This window comes from Patagioenas fasciata, chromosome 3, assembly GCF_037038585.1.
Source record: "Patagioenas fasciata isolate bPatFas1 chromosome 3, bPatFas1.hap1, whole genome shotgun sequence".
Taxonomy (NCBI): Eukaryota; Metazoa; Chordata; class Aves; order Columbiformes; family Columbidae; genus Patagioenas; species Patagioenas fasciata.
Genome location: NC_092522.1, coordinates 51,950,504 through 51,969,902, shown reverse-complemented (window position 1 = coordinate 51,969,902; position 19,399 = coordinate 51,950,504). Strand labels below are relative to the sequence as shown.

General features: G+C 39.5%; 1 protein-coding gene across 6 annotated transcripts in view; it reads right to left on the bottom strand.

The window, feature by feature from the left end:
- Positions 1–12,791, bottom strand: part of RNASET2 (ribonuclease T2) — a 28,216-nt gene extending 15,425 nt beyond the window's left edge. Inside the window, exons 1-3 of one of the 6 annotated variants that reach the window (XM_065834656.2) lie at positions 12,573–12,791; positions 7,734–7,838; positions 4,498–4,564 (exon numbers count right to left, since the gene is read on the bottom strand). In XM_065834656.2, the coding sequence (XP_065690728.2) occupies positions 4,498–4,564; positions 7,734–7,822 (156 nt within the window). In that variant the 5' untranslated portion in view covers positions 7,823–7,838; positions 12,573–12,791. The other 5 variants (XM_065834653.2, XM_065834655.2, XM_065834652.2 and 2 more) reach the window with 5 other exon arrangements.
- Between the last annotated feature and the right edge of the window lie 6,608 nt (positions 12,792–19,399).

Below are 19,399 nucleotides of genomic sequence, written 5' to 3'. Positions count from 1 at the left end.
GAACTACAGCAAATGAACAGCCAGCAGCTAACGCATCATCCCCTGGAAAACAATCTGACAACTAACCTGCCTGCTCAACCAAGGGCGATCACAACAGCGGAACTGTGCTCCTTACCCAATCAGCTGCAGTGAAAACTGCAGCTCTCAGACACAAGAAAAGAAAGCCCAGAGTCACTTAAATTTGGAATCAGTTCTCCCCTATCACGGCACTAACCTTATGAGCAGTTTCTTCTACACATTTCATCAGGCTCTTGGTGTTTCGCTGTGTGCTGGCACAAATGCAAGTTCAATGGAACCTGCAACACATTAGCTCACGCTGTGCATGCTTATGGCCAGCTTCATCCATCCTCTGTTTTTTTCCAATGTCGATTTTAAATCAATGTCATAAAACGAGCAAACGCTAGCCTGAGAAGCTGGGTACCCCTGCTGCTTCTGCAAAAAACACTTGTCAGCCTTCCTGTTTGTCATATACTGATTGCTGGAGGATTAATTCAACCTCAGGCAACCTTGACTTGAAACACTTACAAATGCTTTTCTGTAAGTAGGCACTGCACCCCAGAAAGCCTTCTATATCTCTATTAATTTGAAAAAATAACATTGTTTTCTCCCATTTTAAAGCAATCTGATAATCAAACCAATCCAAATTAACCACACATAATCTACATCACTGAGAAAAGCATCACTGAACCTTTACAGCGCCCACCATGCTGAGACAGGAGCATGTTTTTAACAGCGACACATGGGACAAACAGGGCTGCTAGAAGCACGGGAGCTCCTTTACCTCTGACATGCCGAAAGTGAAACTCCATCTAACTGTCACAGAAGCGTCACCCACAGAGCTGCCCGCATTACAAATCCCTTGGTGCAGCAGCTTGTGCATAGGAGAGAGCAGTGCTACTGGATCACGCACATATACCTCAAGTTTAAGTAAAAAGTCAGCTTCATTTAATCCTGCTCTCCCTTTCAACCACAATGTTTAAGTAAGCCATCTGTTTAATTCAGATAAAATTTCAGTGTTCTTTTTTAAAAATATATAACAACTGTGGAGAGTGTTCACCTCTTCAGTTTCTCTCTCCCAAATCGTCTGCAATTATTCCTTTCTCCTTCCCCCCGTACCCTGGGGTAAAACCAGTCAATGAATTAAACAAATTTATAAGGCTGCTGAAAAAATCTGGGAGGAGGGAAATAAAATAAATTTACCTCTTGTTGAACACCTCTCTAGCATGAGCTGATAAGCTAAAACCTTTCATGTGTTTATTCTTACAGAAGACCCACAAAACCATCTAAATCAGACCTTATTCACAGAGTTACATGGGCATTTAGGAAACAACTTTATCTTGTTCCAAAATAGCATATGTCAAGAGATGGACTCACTTTGACACACCTGGCTTAACATACAAAGAAATAAAGCCATCTCTTTATTTAAGGAACTTTCTTATCTAATGTTAGATATAATAGCATACTGCCCTCACCTAAGTCACTTGAATTCCTTCTGTATGATGTGACTACTTCTATTTTTACCAAAAGAAAAAAAGTGTTTGTTATTCCTTTAAGCCTTTGCTATGAAATTATTGCAAAAGCCTGAAATCAGAAAAACTTTTTATCTCATATTAAAAAAAAAAAAAAACCTGTTGCTTAGCACCATATTAAAACTTCAATTCAGGTTGCTCTGTTCATCAGCCTATTCTGTTGTCCTTTCTTCAATTCTTTTATTTGATCAGTATGTATGTGCAGTAAAAGGCAGATCACAGCAGTTTTTAGTACCCATTTCTTTATCATCTTTCCCATTCTCAACAGAGAAGGAACTGAACAGCCTACCAACGTGCATCAGGTTTTCCCCCTTTCACAAGAAAACACCCACAGAAGACTTAGTATTTTTGCAATCTTACTATTGCAAAAACTGCAATGATATTTCCCTTTTTAAGTTCTTGAAATAAAGATCTTCACAACTCCATAAAAAGGGAGGGGGAAAGTCCCTCTTCTTGCCATTAAGTTGCTCTTATTTCCACCTAACAGGACACACATCAATTTGTGACCAGAAAGGTAAAGTGTGACATGAATCAGCCACATTGAGTTCAATAAATTGCACAGCAGGAAAAATTTATTAAGGGAACATTAAATTTATAATCACTTGAGGTCTGTGAATTTAGCTTGGATATCTTTGCAGAAGACATAGTCACTGTAGGTCAATTATACGGCACCGGAGTTTCTAATCACATGATGAAGAAAAACATCTCTCTTCCTCTTTCAGCCTTTCACTGCAGCAGTCAAGTAGTTAAGCCATGGGGTTATTATTGCTTCCATGATACTCACTGGTTTATTTCAATAAGTTAGTTTAGAAGGTATGATTACAAAACACTTCCCAGTTTAATTGTGCTGATCACACTCAGTACTAAAAAGCACCAGCTGAACACATACAGTTAAAAGCACAGGAAGAGCTGGGAGATGTGTATTCTCAAATTTCTGGCATGCTGACCTGCGCCCACTACATTTTAACAAAGGCCTTTCAGGCCTTCAAAAGCCTGAAAAAAAGTTTTGAACACAGATATGCAAATTAAGATGTAGGTCATCCACACACCTATCAAGAACACAACATGTAGCAAAGTAGCCTATTAATATAATCAGGTTGCTTTACATAGGAAGCATAGACTAATAAGGACTTGCACAAAGTAGTGTCTTAAAGGTTTTTTTACATAAATGATATGAGATTTGCAGTTTCCTTCACCTAGCTATTTTTCCTTTCAACATCATATCCACAGTTTAAAACTGAAGAATGACATCAAAAACATTTCATCACTGAAATAACCTAGCAATCATATATAAATACACTGAACATGAAGAAGAATCTAAAAAAAGCCTACAGCTGAGGTTCTGTTTCTTCATATGACTCAGTGATGTGAAACTGGGCAAAAAGTCACTTAATGTGATTTTAATTTCACTTTTTCTTCACTCCGTTGGAATGCTTCTTTCCATGTCTTAATACAGAAGATCACAAGTTTAGGAAAGCCTACATTTTCTAATACTTAATATCGTGAATTATTCATTACAATTTCACTATAAGTTTATAAAGGTTATTTAAGGTAGTAATTAAGGCTATATAGGTAATTTGTCAGTTTACTGCCAGTTTCACTGCCCAGGAATTAAGAGTAGTAGCCAGTATGAATATACAGTAGGAAAACTGGTTGGTAGGGTTTTTTTTGTTTGTTTGGTTTGTGTGTGTGTGTTTTTGGTTTTGTTTTGGTTTGGTTTTTTAATTGTTTGCAACTCATTCGTGTAAGCAGGGGTTTGCATGGCTGCTGACGATGAACGCCCACTCCTGCCAAGCACTACAATCTCCTGAACACCAACATCTCTGCTTGAAGTCACTAACAGTGATGTTTGCTCCACAGAAAATCAGACACAAATTGCATCAAATCTACCCTTATTTCCCTTCAAAATCAGGCAAATTAACAAAAAAACATAACTGTTGCCACTCTTTGGTCTCAGTTCATCAACCACATCTGAGTTTTGTTACGGATACTTCCCCTCCACATTTAACTAATGTAAAGTACATCTACATTTCCTCAAAAAGTAGGCAGTATGTGACTTTTGCTGCTACGGTTTTTATATATATTTCCATACGAAGAAGTAATGAGAAATACAAAAAGTACCTAAAGCATACAAAGAAGAGACTCTAATATTGTAATCAGAATCGAGACCTTTCTGGCTCCAAAGCCATTTGCCTGAAACTGAAGCTTCTTTATTATCCACAGATTTCTTTATCCTTGTGTCCGTAAATCTGATCACATGTTCCATTTTGAAGTATATAATATTTTTAACTCAGATGGATAAGAAGAGGCCTTTGAGTCTTTTCAGCACAGGAAAAACGTTCTACTTATCAGATGGTAGTAAGTATTTAATAGCAAAACAGGCATAAGTTGTACATCTCTTAGCTGTGCTTTTGACAGGCATACGTTGGCAGTTTGGGTTGTTTTGGTTCCCACCCCTCAAACCAGAAATGCTCAGAGATACCTGCCATAAAAGCTTTATGGCTCTCTTTTTCCTGACTGAATCCATATTTGATGACTTGTTGAAACATCGGTGCCAACATTACAAAGCTAAAATCTGTTGTGCAGCAGACGTTCAAGTACTAATCTGTTGTCTTTAGTCAGCCAGGGCAGGCAAGTCTCCTTACAGTCTGGTGAAAGTCTAGGATTAAATTTACAACTAACAAGATGTCAGAAAATATGTAAGAAGCAATTAAGGGTTAGTGTACAGTATGTCCTACACTGACTATTATACCTCTAACATACCAGAACCCTGTCTTGTTTACTGCTACTCTGGAGCACAGGGAAGAGGCAAGAATTGCACCAAGATCAGCAAAAGCCTTTACAAAGATTTAAGGGCATTAGCAAGGTTAAATGCTTGATGGGCTTTGTTCATTCTGTTTTAAAACATTTATTGTCCAAGGCTACTTTTGTCAGGATAAAAGAGGAAAAAAAAACACAAAAATCTCACCTTGCATACAGTCACTGGCCAGTGATGAGCAAGAAACAGCTTCTTCCAGGTATGAGGCTGGTTGTCACTGAAGAAAGACAGACAAATCTATTTTTCCTCAGGTATTTTAAAAAGAGCAACACCTTCAGCCAGCAGCACAATGCTTACTGATATAACACATTGATTTTAGAGCTGGTGGTTGTTTATAGCTTCTATCACAGTACTCGAGAACTCCACACACAGCAGGACCAAACTAACAACTCACATATAAATAACATATTTAGAAACCTGCCAATACCTCCCCTATCGTTAAACAAACAATTCCTGGCATCCTATCTCCATATGCTTTCCATTTCTTAAATATGGAAGAAACATGTTCTGTTTTATATTTAGGATAGTGCTTGCTAGCAAGCTTTTACAACAATAATTAAAAAAGAAAAACAAAATCTTTGTTTAGGATGTTAAGAATCTTCTAATTCTACCTGATGGGTACATGTCCTGGTTTTGTTAAAAAACAAGTTTCTCTTTTAGTGAATTTCCCTGTCAGCTAAAGCCTTTATATTAGCTGCATTTTCCTGGAGAACCAGATACATGTTTTGGCAAACATAGCAATAGAATGCAAACTTATTGATAAGCATGGATGGACATCTCGCAAGAGGGGCAACAAGGAACAGGTGACCAAGAAACTGACCAACTGATTATAACATTCCATTCACATGAATACTTCATATAAAAGTGGGAGAACACGAGGATCTGGACCCTTTTTCCTCATGGCTGACATTAGGAGAGGACCTTGCTGGTCGTCCCTGTGAACTGAGGCCTAGTGACAGACTGAACCCAGCTCCAGTTGGTTGCAGAGTCCAATCCAGGACTTCGGGTGCCAGTTCTGCAGTTGCTGAAACTTTCAAGATTGGTTTTGTATATTTTGTATTATTTTCTCTATTCTTATTAGTAGCATTAGTAAAACATTTTTAATTTTTCCAACTCTCTTCTCTCTGTCCTTCTTTCCCTCCCGATTGCCTGTCCTTAGTGGGAAGGGGGGAGAGGGAGGGGAAAAAGGGGGAAGTGTGGGGGAGAGGAGGTTGACAATACATCTGCCAGGATTTTATTGTCACCCCACAATCTAAACCCTTGACAGTGTATTAACTGAAAAGAAAGTATACAACATTCTTGAAACTGTAATTACTCTTCTAAAAAGAAAGACTACAAACAACCACTAGCAATGTAGCTGACACTGCAGGAGATGCAATTGGATCTTCCAAGTGTCTCCAACATTTTAGAATAAAAAGTAAAAACCATAAATCTCAAAAATGCTGATTTTATCATTTTACAGACGTCATTCAAACACTATATTTTTAAAATGCTTACTATAAATTAAGTCATTTGTAAACATTTAATAAATAAACTGTGACACAGTCTTAAGGTTACCTAAGGAAGAACCAAAAAAGACATATTCCATATTTTATAAAAGCACCTGTGTTTCAAAGTCTTAGAATAAAGAGATCTATAACTCAGAGAGTGATCAGTACTATCTTATTCCTGTGCAGAGGAGAAAAATAACAGCTTAAAAAATTTGTTGAAAAGGTGTTGGAAGCCTATACCATGTCTTTGCCACTTCTACAGAGGCATTTTCCAACAGTTTGGAGCAGGCTTGCTCTGGATAAACCAGGAGGAGAAAAAAAAAAACCTGTTGGTTCAGAAACTACGGCAGATATGTTTAGCTATTAAGCAAGTGCACTGAGTGAATAAATAGAACAGGAAGTAGGAAAGCCTAATAAAAAGAAACAGAACCATAAATTGTTCAAACTGACACCAGTGTACGTAGTACTGTCAAAATAAATTGTTATTCTCTGGAAGCTAATAGCCACATGTCCTTTGTTACTGCTTGCCAGAGGTTATATTAAAAAAAATACATAAGAAGGCTAGTTCTTCTCAACTTGAGGAAGTACGGATACTCCCATGTTACACCACTTCCTAGTTTTTTCCTCTAGTTTTGCTAGTTTGCAATGGCCACATTTTCTATTAAACATTCACCTCTATCTGTGGTTTTAAAATAATTTAGCAGAATACCTCTGGTACAGATCAGGCATAGCTACAATGAAAACTATTAACAGTTCTATCTGGTCTTAACCGCTGCTGTGGAAACCTGAATAGAAGAATTGCCCAATACTGTACAGCAGTTAGATTCCTTGCTTAAAAACAAACAAACAAGCCCACTTTGCTTAGAAAAATACCATCTTTCATCTGTATCTGAAAGAGCAGCTGAACTTCTGCAACAACAATCATGCGAAAACAAGTTATCCTAAAACACACTTTTTGGCTAAGGATAGGTCAGAAAATTTTGTTTATTAAATACAGCAAGTTTTAGAAACTTGAACTCAGAACTGGAATCCAAGGAAAACCATTTTCAGTACCTATTCTGTAGTACCCCTTTTTGGACCCAAGTTACCCTGCCCTGTGCAGTTGGGCACTGTGCCTCTAGAGCTGCCTCCACTGCCAAGACAACCAATGCACAGCCCAAGACCTGGGGGCTCCAGAAAAGCTGCAATGTAGTCATTATATGAAGTTCAGCACTGAATTGAGCACCCTTAACCATTCTCTTGCCAAAACACTGAAAGGAAGGAGAAAACTTTATTTCCTAATATAATGCAATCAGAATTTATGCCTTTACCATAGAAGGGTGTGATTTGGGGTATGGCTTGCCCCATGGCCCATTGGTTTTCAAACCCAGATTTTGCCAAGGACAACAACCACCAAAAGGCCACGTGGCACTGATCCAGCCCCAGTCAGGATTCTGTATGAAAGGGAATTCGAAATTATTTGAGCCGAGAAAATATCAAGGGTAAAAAAAAAGGGTATATAGAAGGGTACACAGTGTTAATGGTGCAGTTCATGCCATAGGGATGATGCCAGTTTTTTTGTTATAGATCCCAGAATGATTTCTGATTTTTGTCATTACTGCATCAAAAGTCTAAATGATTCATTTAAAGCAAGACTGCAAAGTTTTTAAGTGCAATGAATACAAGTTTTCCCCTTTTTTTCTAGCTGTCATATTAATCAATGGAAAGCTTGTCTTAGGCATGACCTCCACTCCTGTCAACGTAGATGCCTCATTTTATCAACCACCCCAGGGAAGAACAACATACTAAAAACAGGACATAATAAAATAAGAAAATCAACACTCATTAGAAGTTAAAGTATTATGCTCTGCATCTAAGAAATAACTGTCAGAGATTTCTTTTTAAAGCATCACTTACCCTTGAGGGAATTTATCTGAAATACACCAGCAACAAAATGCTATAGAAAACCAGCCCAGAATCCAGTACTGCAGCTTCACAGGCTTCATTTTGTTAATCAAATAGCTGTAAAAAGGTGTCAAAAGAAGAAATTTGTTACTTATCCAATGTACTAAATTACAAGTGTTAAAATGCAGAAAAACACAACTATCTCAAAACCAGCAGCTAATATCAGCTCCAGACTAGATTTACAACCGTGGGTAAAATGAGGATCTCTTTCTCAGCTGCATCTGATTCCACAGCTTGTATGCTAATTTTCATAAACTAAAGGCAACAAGGACGAGATGACTGTTTCTTTTTCTTCTTTACTTGCACACAGTCCCAACAGAGCCACTCTCCAATAAATACGTGAACTTTCTATACAGCCATACCTTATGTACTGTAACACTCTACTTGTGTTCAGTTTAAGTGCTCAAAGTGATTAATTAAAGAAACTTTGAGCTTAACAAGGAATATTCATATTGGATTTACCAAGGCTGATATTAGAAACTCACTGGAAGTGAATTATGATGTCCAAGGATGAAATTCTCTGTAAATGCCAGGTGACTACTAAACTGACATTAAAAAAATAGCTGCTAAAACCAGATTAGTTTCTGTTCTTGTTATAAACCTGTGACTGCCTCTACAAAACCACGCACAGTCTGCCTACTATCCCGTGAACCCTAGAAAGCAAGGGAGAGAAATAAAACAAATCAACTTAACTTTCACCAACAGGATTTTCAGTTGGTACAGGTCAAAAAACCCCAGCTGCCTCCTGTACCCACCAGCCACACCACAGCTTTTCAAACGGTACCTCCTAGATGCCAGAAATAGATGCACATGCATGTATTTACATGCAATTATTAATGCCTCACTAAACCTACTTTCCAACATTCTCACTTTGAGAACCCTAAAACAAGCACTGCAAGTAGAGGCTGCTGTGCCTCTTCTAAGATCACTCACTACACAAGTCATGTCCTTTTCTCTGTGAAGGTTTTAAAATTAATCCTTTCTTACAACAGCCTGTTTTGAGACCAGCAAAGACACTGCTGATTCAGCCATAAAGGCTAACTTTAGGAAATTCAGTGCCATTCTGACCTACAGCTCATTATAAACAAGAGCCCACTTTCCTACCATCACGGTGTGGCTCCAGGCCCAGCTCGCAGCCCCTCCAGAAGCCGTACCCCCAGTTCCACAAACGCGGCGACAGAGCTGAGGTACATAGGGAACAGCCTCCCAGCCCACAAAACAGGTCAAAATTTCTAAACTGGTGAGGGGTTTGGGCAACAACAGTAACAGTTAACCAGATATATTTATCGCAGGGTTTTGCTGAGTTGTGAAGAAACTGTAGGCTTTAAGCTATTCTTCTATTTCATATATTAATGTCTCCCTAATTCATAATGGATATATTCCCAAGGTAAACAGCTTGGCCTAACAGAAGATATTACTTAGTTGGCAACTGTTAATTTTCTGATCTTTTTCCTTAAAAAAGGCCTGAAGCATTTTCACTCACAAGGCAAAATGAGCACAAAAAATTTCAAATAATTTGGAGTGTGCTACTTGTATACAAAAGCAATCAATAATGTAGAACAAATCCTTATCAAAAGCTAGCTAAAGCAAGCTGTGCATCTTCAGTATTAAAGAAATTGATATTTTCATGTAACATACAAAACATAAAAATCACAAATAAATAATAAACTGTTGGGCACCAAATTACCCCAAGAGTTCTGCATTTAAAGTGATCTCAATTCTCATCACTTGAACAGCGGGAATTAATGATGTGAGATTCAGCCTTATAGATGTGCTTATGATTTCATGTACTGTTGTTTTCAATTGAGAACCAACCAAGCAAGACACTATTGTTCTGCAATGATAAACTATCTACCAAAGATAAAACACGGAGATGTAAGAAGTCTTACTGTAAGATTCTTCCCTACCTGTAAAAAGCACATTTTTCCAGAGAGGACAAAGTACCACTTAGGAGACAATAATGTCACACATCACCAAAAAAAAAAAGGCTATACTGTACAAGGGTCTGGGAAAAATCTCTGAAGGAAGTAAGTTATGGAAGGAAAATAAGCCAGCAAGCATTATGGTATTTATTTTGCTAACTGGTATGGCTTAAGATGACAGGCAAAAAGAAACAGTTTTTTTCCAGTGACTAAGTTGAAAAAAAACCATAAAGGCGGTTATCTCCCATTCTCAATGAACTACATTTGATCAAATAATGACCAGAGACAGAGGAAGGCTGCAAAAAATGCTCTGATCGGAACAGTGTAATGTACAGGTTTATTCTGCATATTGCTTTGCACCATGGAACCAGTACACAGGGACAACAGAGACAGTGAGCAGATCTAAAAGCCCCCAATCTGTCACTTTGACATACAAGTTACATTTTTTCCACTGATAAACGATACATAAACTCTAAGATCTAGCTTAGAAGCCAAAATTGCAGCTCTCATGGCACTATAAAGACAGACTCCGGGATTTGCTCAAGCTGACCTTTAATTCATCTGTGACACTGATGGTGGGAGGTGAAAAGTGCATCAGTCTCACCTGAAAAGCATCCCAGTGATGCACATTTGAGAAAATACACGTCCAAATTAAAACTGCATTAACAACTAAGACATATGAAACACATCTAATTTTAATACAAAAAATGCTTCTGTTTACTAAAAATTACACTGGATTACTAATTCTACAAATATGAGAAAGAAGATATTAACAAATTTTACACCAATTGTACTCCAGTAAGAAGAAACAGGAATTTAATATTATGAAAGCTGGTTATAAATAAAGTAATTTGCTCCAAAAGACTTCATAATGAAGAGCACTTACATGAAACTAGCACGTATACATAATAATTACTTGAAACTAAGCTACACAAAGCTATACAAATAGCTTTGAGATGTCTCTTGGTTTACTATAACTGGATACAAATGCACAACACATGTGTGTCTCAGTAACCAAGTCAGGACAAGATCCCTTTCAGCTGTGTTAAGACAGTTCAATGTTGGTATCAAAACTACTTGCCCAGGCTTATCAAGCACTACGGAGAACTTGTAAAAAATAGTGATGTAATCTTTAACACATTTACTATTATTTGAATTCTAATGTACCATCTTGAGAGGGCTGCTGACATAGCACATGCTTCTTTTGGACACTAGCAATTAGTTAACTGTATTTTACTGCCTTATTTTAACTTTTTAACAACTAGCTTCATTAATAAACCCCACACTTACATAAACTAATATAAAATTTCCTGGCTTACATTTTAGTTCATAGACTAGGAGAACAGAAAGAGGGTGCAGAACAGCACTTAAACATTAGCGAGAGGACTCCCACTGCTACCAGCACAGCCTGCACGCACTTAAGTGTTGGCAACAATAGCCAGAGATAAGAATTTGGTCAGCCAGCCTGGCATCTAAAAGCACAAAAAAACACCCAGGTTTAGGTGCCAGCTCACACAAAGCAGTGCACGCTACCTCTGCCACAACGAGTTAGACAGCCAAGCTACAAAACTGTGTGCCAGAAGGATTAGTTTAAATCATAACAATATTCTTAGCTTCAGCAACTTCTAACTCCACAGCCCGCTCCCAGCTAACCCATTCCTCTCAAGCCTGAGTACTGAATAAACTACAAAAAGGACCTTCAAGATTTTCAGATGCAATACTCACGTCCACTGACACAGCAAGTTTTTTAGCTGAGCTTTCTCACAACTTCTCTCACAAAGTACAACTCAAAGCAGACCTTGCCCAGCAGCGGTTTTAGAGCAAGCCTGGCAGGAGCTCCGTGCTGTGCTCCAAGGTGTCCTCGCACTGCTTTCCTGGGGAAGTCTTGGGCAAGGCGGGACCTCACTTTCCTCACACACACCCCACTGTACTGCTCTACTTTTAGCACAGTGTTGTAAGATTTAACTTCCTGACAATGAAAGATGCTTGCTCCGGATACACAATCATCACAGTATATTACAAGGGTATTTTTATAAATCATAAAGAATGCAACAGAGCAGAAAACCTAAGTGGAATGCCTGTAAATGACACGAGGATGCCAAAGCTGATGACAGGCATACAAACGGTAAACAGTGTTTTTCCAGCTCTGAGAAATGTTGCAATTTCTTTAGCTGACTTTTGATTTACTTCACAGGAAATTTAAGGCATAATAAATGAAAACGATACTATTTGAGCCCTTACCAGTCCTGCAAATCCCACCTAGCTTTGAGCAAGGCAGGAATCTCACAAAGCTTAACACAGGAACACCTCGGAGAGGCCGAGCGTTGCCTTCCCCCTGCGCGGCAGCTGCCAGCGCAGCTCAGCCACCGGCGGGTCAGGAGGTGGAAGAGGGAAGAGCCGGGACGCGGGAGCAGAGACTTTCAGACCTGACTTCCGCTGCCCTGAACCCGAGACCTCGCCTCACCTCAGCCCGCCGCTGCTGGACCCGACCGGGCCCGGCCCAGCACCCGCCAGCCCCGCGTCACCTTCCGCCCACTCCTCCCAGCCTGCCCCGCAGGAGTTCCCCCGCGGCGCGGGCCCCTCTCCAGTGCCGGGCGCAGCACCGAGCACCGACCGGCTCCCAGCAGACCTGACCTCGCACAGCCCCCGCCTAGGAGGAACCTGCGGGCGGGCAGGAGGGGCGGAGCAGCGCCATGACCCAGCGCGGCAGGGCCGCCTTCCCGGCCTCCCCGCAAGGTTGTAAGGCGCTGGTCCCGCCTCCCTCCGGCAGCGGCTGCCCGGCGGTATCCCGCGGCCTGCCCGGCGCCTCGCCGCCGCCACCGATCCCCTGCTCCATGGGCTTGGGGGGTGACGGCGCTCCTCGGCTTACCCCTAGTCGAGGCTGGACGCCGCTGGAGACACGTTCACCCGGGGAGCAGGCCTGGGTGTGCGGGGGCAAGGCAGAAACGCCGGGTGGCTGCAGAGGAAACCATTGACGTGAATGGTTTTGCTCATCCTGATGACTTGGTTGGTTCTTCTTTAGCGTACTGTAGGTTTTAATTACTTGGAATTCCTGTTGAAAACTTGTGCAGCACAGAGGTCTTCAGGAGTGCAATAAGGACAGTCCATATTTTAAGTAACCTATTCAAATAGGAGACTATTGACTAAAGCAAGTCCAGTAAGGGGAACAGAAGAGTGCTGACACATGCACCTTTGGTGTACTTCTCCAAAATAATGAGGGAAGTTTGAAATGGTAACACTCGTGTTTGGCAACAGTAGGAAGTTTCTGAGGGAGAAGCAACCCAAAGTGATGAGTCACAAACATCCCAGGTGAGACTTAGTTCATGTGTTCTTAGTGCTGCAGTAAACCATGAAACAGATTCCAACCTCTTTTTCTCTACTGATGCATGAATCACAAATAAAAAGTGTGATTATTAATTACTATTGTATAGTTTTGAACTAGAGGGGATATGTCATAACTATCCTCCTTTAACGCACTTGAGAAATACGTGGGCAGATCTACTTCCACAAGCAAAACAACATTTGTTTTGAACAGATTAATTGCAGTCTGTGTAATAAGGTTTTGTTCAAAGTTACAGTATTATTCACTGGTAAAATTTAGTTATGTTTACACATTTACATGGTAAGAAGGAGAATGAGGCAAAACTTATCTTTGCCCACCTTTCTGTGGAAACATGAAAATGTCATGTCGGATGGAATGAGTGATCCATCTGCTGTTGTCTCTGACAGTGTCTGAGACGTATCAAAAGCTTCAGAAATTTTGTTGAAGAATTAACGATAGTGAAGTTCTCCCCATTCTTGTATTCAGTACTGCTTCTCCTGCTGCTGAGGGCATTGCTGCTCCATCTGGCACTGAAGTCATTGTCACTGCCCATGAGGAGTCAGGAGATACGGACACTAAGTTATTCTCAGCCTTGGATTTTATCTTTGTCTGCAGACTAGGGATGAAAAAAGTGAGCTGTACTGCCCGTGTCTTGCAAGGTCATATGCTCCAATGTTAGTCCTGTTTTCAGGTGCAACAGGGATTTACATTCCAAGGCTGCCGAATTTACACTTATCGCTCTCTGACAATGAAGCCTAAAGGCAAGTTTCCCATTAAGATGGTTTTAAAGAGAGAGCCAAAGCATCTCTAAAATTATGTAGGCTATTAAGATATTAGGACAAGGAAGCCATATTTTTATGTCAGAATATCATTACAATGTTAATGTAATATTAATGTTCATGTTAATGGACACTATTATTAAAGAGAATGTTTTTGAGGAACATGAGAAAGACAATGGAGACCTACGTTGGATAACTACCTTAAGACTTTCCATTTAATATTTTTCTATATACTGGAAACAAGAAAATTGATAACAAATCAATAATTTTAAATCAAACATTGTGTTGGATGCAGACACAATGAGAAAACCAAGATCTACTTTTATTGTTTTCAACCCTTTTGTGTTAAGATTATGTTGCCTTTTAGTGATGGGCTGGTGGCTAAACAGCAAAACAGTTGCTCACTCACCTTTCCTTCTCTGGAGGGAAGGGAAAGAGGAGGAAAGACTTGTGTCTCAAAATAGAAACAGATTTAATAAAAGAATAGTGAAAGAAAAACGATACATAGCAAATGCTTAGCCACTAGAATGTTCTCCCAGTAATGAATGGCAGAAGACAGACACTGTGAGCACAGCAAGTCCAGTAAAGGCGTGGAGAGCAGCAGCTGGGCAGAGGGAAGGTACTGGAACCAGGCTCCAGGAGCAGGACCTCCTCAGGGACAGCAGCCATCAAGGAAAGAGGGCCCTTCCCAGCAACTTCCCGCTTGAATATGGAACGTGACTTTCATGATACAGAATACTTCTGTTGGCCAGCTTCAGTCAACTATCCTGAATCTGCTTCTGCCCACGTTATACACCTGCTTACTTGCAAAACATGAGAAACTGAGGAACAATCTTAACTTTCCTATCAATAAGTATCAACATCAGTGAGTTCTTACATTCTTTCATGCTAAGTCGCAAACACTGGGAAGTTTCTGGAAGAAAGCATTAACTCCATCCCAAGGTCCTGTCTTATTCTTGAACTACATTCAAAAAACAGAGGATCATGCTAACTATCAACAAGAAAATTAACCAATTTCATGGAAAATTACCTCTGTTCAGTCAAAGCAGCACAGATTAGAAAATGTTCCACTCTTAAGAAGTTCATTACTTCAGTAATGTTAACAGCTGTTGTTTCAACCTGTTTGAAAAATAAAACCAATCGTAATAAGACTGCTTCCTCAAATAATCATTTGTGAAACAAAAACACATTCATCTTTCATCAATAGTTGGTAGATAGGCCATCTCAATACAACTCAGAATACTGGGGATTGTTGACAAGCATATGTAAATATCCAGATTTATAAGATGTAAAGTGGTGCCAAGACTTCATTTAGAAATTACTGCCTGGAATTTAGTATTTCTTCTGTGTTCCAACAGTTTGGTCAGTTTGAGCTGTACTTTATGCCACTGATAGCCTCCACTGACTTTGGTGGAATTGCGCATAAGAGACTGTTCATTAGGAGTAAGGCAGAAAGAATTTACCACATAAGTCAAAATGAAAGAAGAAATTTGTGTGAATATCTGCTCAGAGGCCATGGAAGCTGTTGGGACCTTTGGCTTTTCCTGAAGTGTGGCAGTATGCTCAGATATAAGATCTGCTGCAGCCATTTCCTCAGTCAACAGACTGGCGGTCCGATTTGAAACTCAGTACATCACCCATGGCTGTGTCCTGCATAATGGGGATGTGGCTCCACAGATTTACACACACTCGAATCCTAGGACATGAGCACATACCAACGAGCTTAAAATACGCTTCTGAACTGGGATAAAACTAAAAAGTACTGAGGTGCTTTCCTGAACTAAAACCTCAGTCATGAGCTGGGTTAAACTGAATTTTTGATAACTATATCATTAATTCTGAGAACAGGTTGGTCTCCTAAATCTGAGAAGCATTGTTGTGAAAAATAATAGACCTAATTTTGGGAGTTTCTTATTAAAATTGCTATGATCTTTTATTTCAATATTGACTTTTCTCTCCTGATTGCTCCCCATTAACACTGATCACGCTATGACTAGAACTTGGTGGAAAACTGAGGGAATGTCAAAACATTTGAAAAGTTTCTTTTAAAATTTTCATGAAAATAATATTTTCCTCAAGAATTTCTGAAAAGATGTAGTTGTATCTTAGATTTTTATGTTTACATGCTGGAACGTGTTGCCTGAAAACAAAATAAAGAAGCTAAAAAATGAGGTTGGCATGATTCATCTTCTTTGAAGATTTTATATGAAACACTTCAGAAGAATACATTTGTCCAGCTTCCAGCAGTTTACATTTAGATTACAATTAAAGAGTCAAGATACAGACTTTCCAGTTTTGACTCCATAAAGCGTTGTTTTGCTTTGATTATTCTCATTGCACAAGTAGAAGAAACAAATCTAGACAGACTTTATTCTTAATTGCATGTTGACAAGGCAGTCATTTACAATACTCTGAGCAGAAGCAAAATTTTGAAATGTATTTATACTCCTATGTCCTAATGTTAAGTCAATAGACTTGGTGCATGCATGATTTTGAAAGCATAAATTTTATTTAAATTGTGTTAACAGCCTGCAACAATGCCACCAGAGCATTTTTTTTTAACAGTGCAGTGTTTCCCATGAGTTTCCTATGAAAAACTCTTTTCCTTCTTTCTGTGGTAACATGTTAGTCACATTTACATTGCTGTACAAACAGTAAAAATAATTTTGGTTTCTCTTTTGCAATGACTTTCTATGATTTCCATAAAGGTAGACTTGGGAATTACGTACATTCAAAATGGCAACGTCTTCAAACATGAGACAGGTTGATAGAGCACTTTGTGTGCTGGATAGGAAGTTGGACAATTAGAATGCTTTGTTGCCCTCTAGGCAACAAATATTTATCTAAGCAATACCCTGGCATTTTGCAGAACTCAAAAAGGGTTATCTACAGAGTGGATTTGAAATATTCTACATGTATGGGAGAACAGGAAGCCAACATTAACTGAAATGCTGAAGTGAATTATACAAAAACACAGATGTTTTTCCACTGATGAACTAAGTCTACTAACTTTTTTTTCTCCCTCTGTTTCTCCTTCGCTTTTCAATCTCTATTCAGCACTTTCACGAGTGGGTTTTGTCAGGACAGTGACATGGAAGGCCAATATCTAAGTATTTTGAATGCTGGTATATTCCAAAACATTTGAGGGGGGTGGGGAGAGGGAGGGTTTATATCTGTCAAATATATACTAGAAAGTACAGACCTAATGCCAGATTCCACGATATGGCTGCTGGCTCGAACAAACATTTCCTGTGCCTTTGGACACTATATAGAATTGTGAAAATTTGAAAGTGGGTGCTGTTGTGCCCCTGTCTCCCCATGCATGGTGGTACCGCAGGAGTCCCCATTCATGCTACCCTTGCTGTGGCTCCATGACAGTGGCCTTCCTGATTTAGCTGGGAAGGTAACTAAAGGAGTGAATGAACTTGTACTGTGAAAAGAAGCCTGGCCATGGGATTGTAGTCAGAAATACGACACAAAGCAAGACTGGATATGGCAGATAACAGAGCTGAGCTATGGAATAACTTGAAAGAATGGTCAAAAAAGAAAATATAGGTATTGAAGGAACATGAACCAGAGAGAGCCATCAGCCAGTGGAAAAAGGGAAAGGGAAGGCAGAGGACAAGAGGTATGGGGGAAGCAGGTTCATGTGCAGTACAGAGAGGCCAAATGCTTGGCTCAGAGAAAAAGGTCAGCAGAGAATTATTTATTGCTGAAGATCAAATTGAAGAAACATTTTTCTGCCTGATTTGAACCAGCTGACAAAATTAATAAATCCTTTCAAATAAACATAGCTCAGAAGCTGAGCTTGTCATCCACAAAGTATCAGTGGTTCAAAATGTGAGTTTTAAAAGTTTAGAAGGGTTTTATTGTTCTTGAAAGTAATGCAAAGTAAACATTTAATTTAATTTTATCCCAGAGAAAACCATAGTGCAAATAGGTATTTCGCTTTGTGGACTGATATGAGGATTGCTCACCCTGTTATTCAGCCAATTATTTTGCTGCTTTTGATACCAACTATCTATCTATCTATCTGTCTGTCTGTCTGTCTGTCTATCTATCCACCTATCCACTTTGCTACTAATTTCCCTCCATCTCAATTGTTCACAGCTTGAAATACCTATAAACTGCTAACCTGGTGATCATTTAGACCTGGACAAGCAGGAAGAGCAGCAGGGTTTCCCGTGACACCGTGAAGAGATGTGGCAGTTTGGGAGAGCAAATAATCTATGAGGTTCCAGTAAAAACTTCCCAAAACTGCTGAACGCGTGTAACTAAGCAAACAGACCTTTGGGTCTAGGTCCTTGTGCCACTCACCCTGGAGGGGAAAATAGTGTCTATCAACTGTAGAGATGGCACAAAATCCATTTCCTCTGGGCGACTAACAAAAAAATGACCATTTTTGGTTACTACAACAGGACCCCAATCTATTAGTGTAGGAGAGCTTTCTTATGCCATCCCCTTTTCAAGGTCTGTATGACTGATAGAAGAATACCACCTTTATTTTGCTGTTTATTTTCCAGTCTTTGTTCTTCCCTTCCCCTCCTTAGCCTAAAACTTATTTACCAGCTTAGACTCTTAAGAGTACTGATCTCTTTGATCACTTAATACTCCCTGTATCAAGCTAAGTGCCATCAGGTTTCAGTAAAACAAAGAAACTTTCATTATTCCTTTTGTCAGACAGGTGATAGCACATAGAGGCTTGTAACCTGGGATAGGGTGGTTCTTTTGGTCCTAATAACAAGAGAAAGCTCATGTGATTACTGCAAATAACAGTTAACTGTGTTTTACAGAGTTTTAAAAATTGTTCTTGAATACCAAGATTGAAGCGTAGTTATTCATGATCTTGGTGCAAGCCTGAGTGCCTTCTAGATCTTTCCATTAAGTTTGGAGATTTGGTGGACAAATAAAAATGGTAACTGTAATACCAGACATTATGTTTCTGCATTTATGATTTGTTTCTGATAGGGTTTTGAAAAATAAGATAGAAACTATTAATCTTGCTTAAGAAGTCCAGTGTTGTGGGTTTACTTTAACACAAGTTTGTACTGAAGTGAAAGACTGCTAACGTTTTCAAACTCCAGGAGTTCAAAATAAAGTGCTGTATTTTTTCGGCAGCTACAGAAACAGGCTCAGCCATCCAGCAGTATCTTCAGTGGGTTCGGCATAAAAGAGCGGTACGAATGTCACCTGCCTTCCCAGGGTTGACATATGGTCTTGCGGGCATCACTGAAGAATTAGTGCCACCTACTGCGCGTTTTTGAGAATCAAGGTCCAGCAACGTCTCGCCCCATCCAAGAGGTAGACTTCCTTGCTCACTTTTAATATTGGTAGCTTCTGATACTCTTTATCACGTGAATTGTCTTCAAGAAAAGTCATAGAAAGTTCAGTGTGAAAAAAAAGGCCCGAAAGGAACACATAGGGTCGCAAATTAAGTATTACAACTTACAAAGCTTTATATATATTTTTTTTTCTTTTTTTTAAGGCACAATAATGTTGGAGCCTCACACACCTACGACACTGTCCAACGCTTTTAGCGTAACGAACACGCTTATTATAAACCAAGGACTCTTGAAGCCCTCTTAATACTCTTGG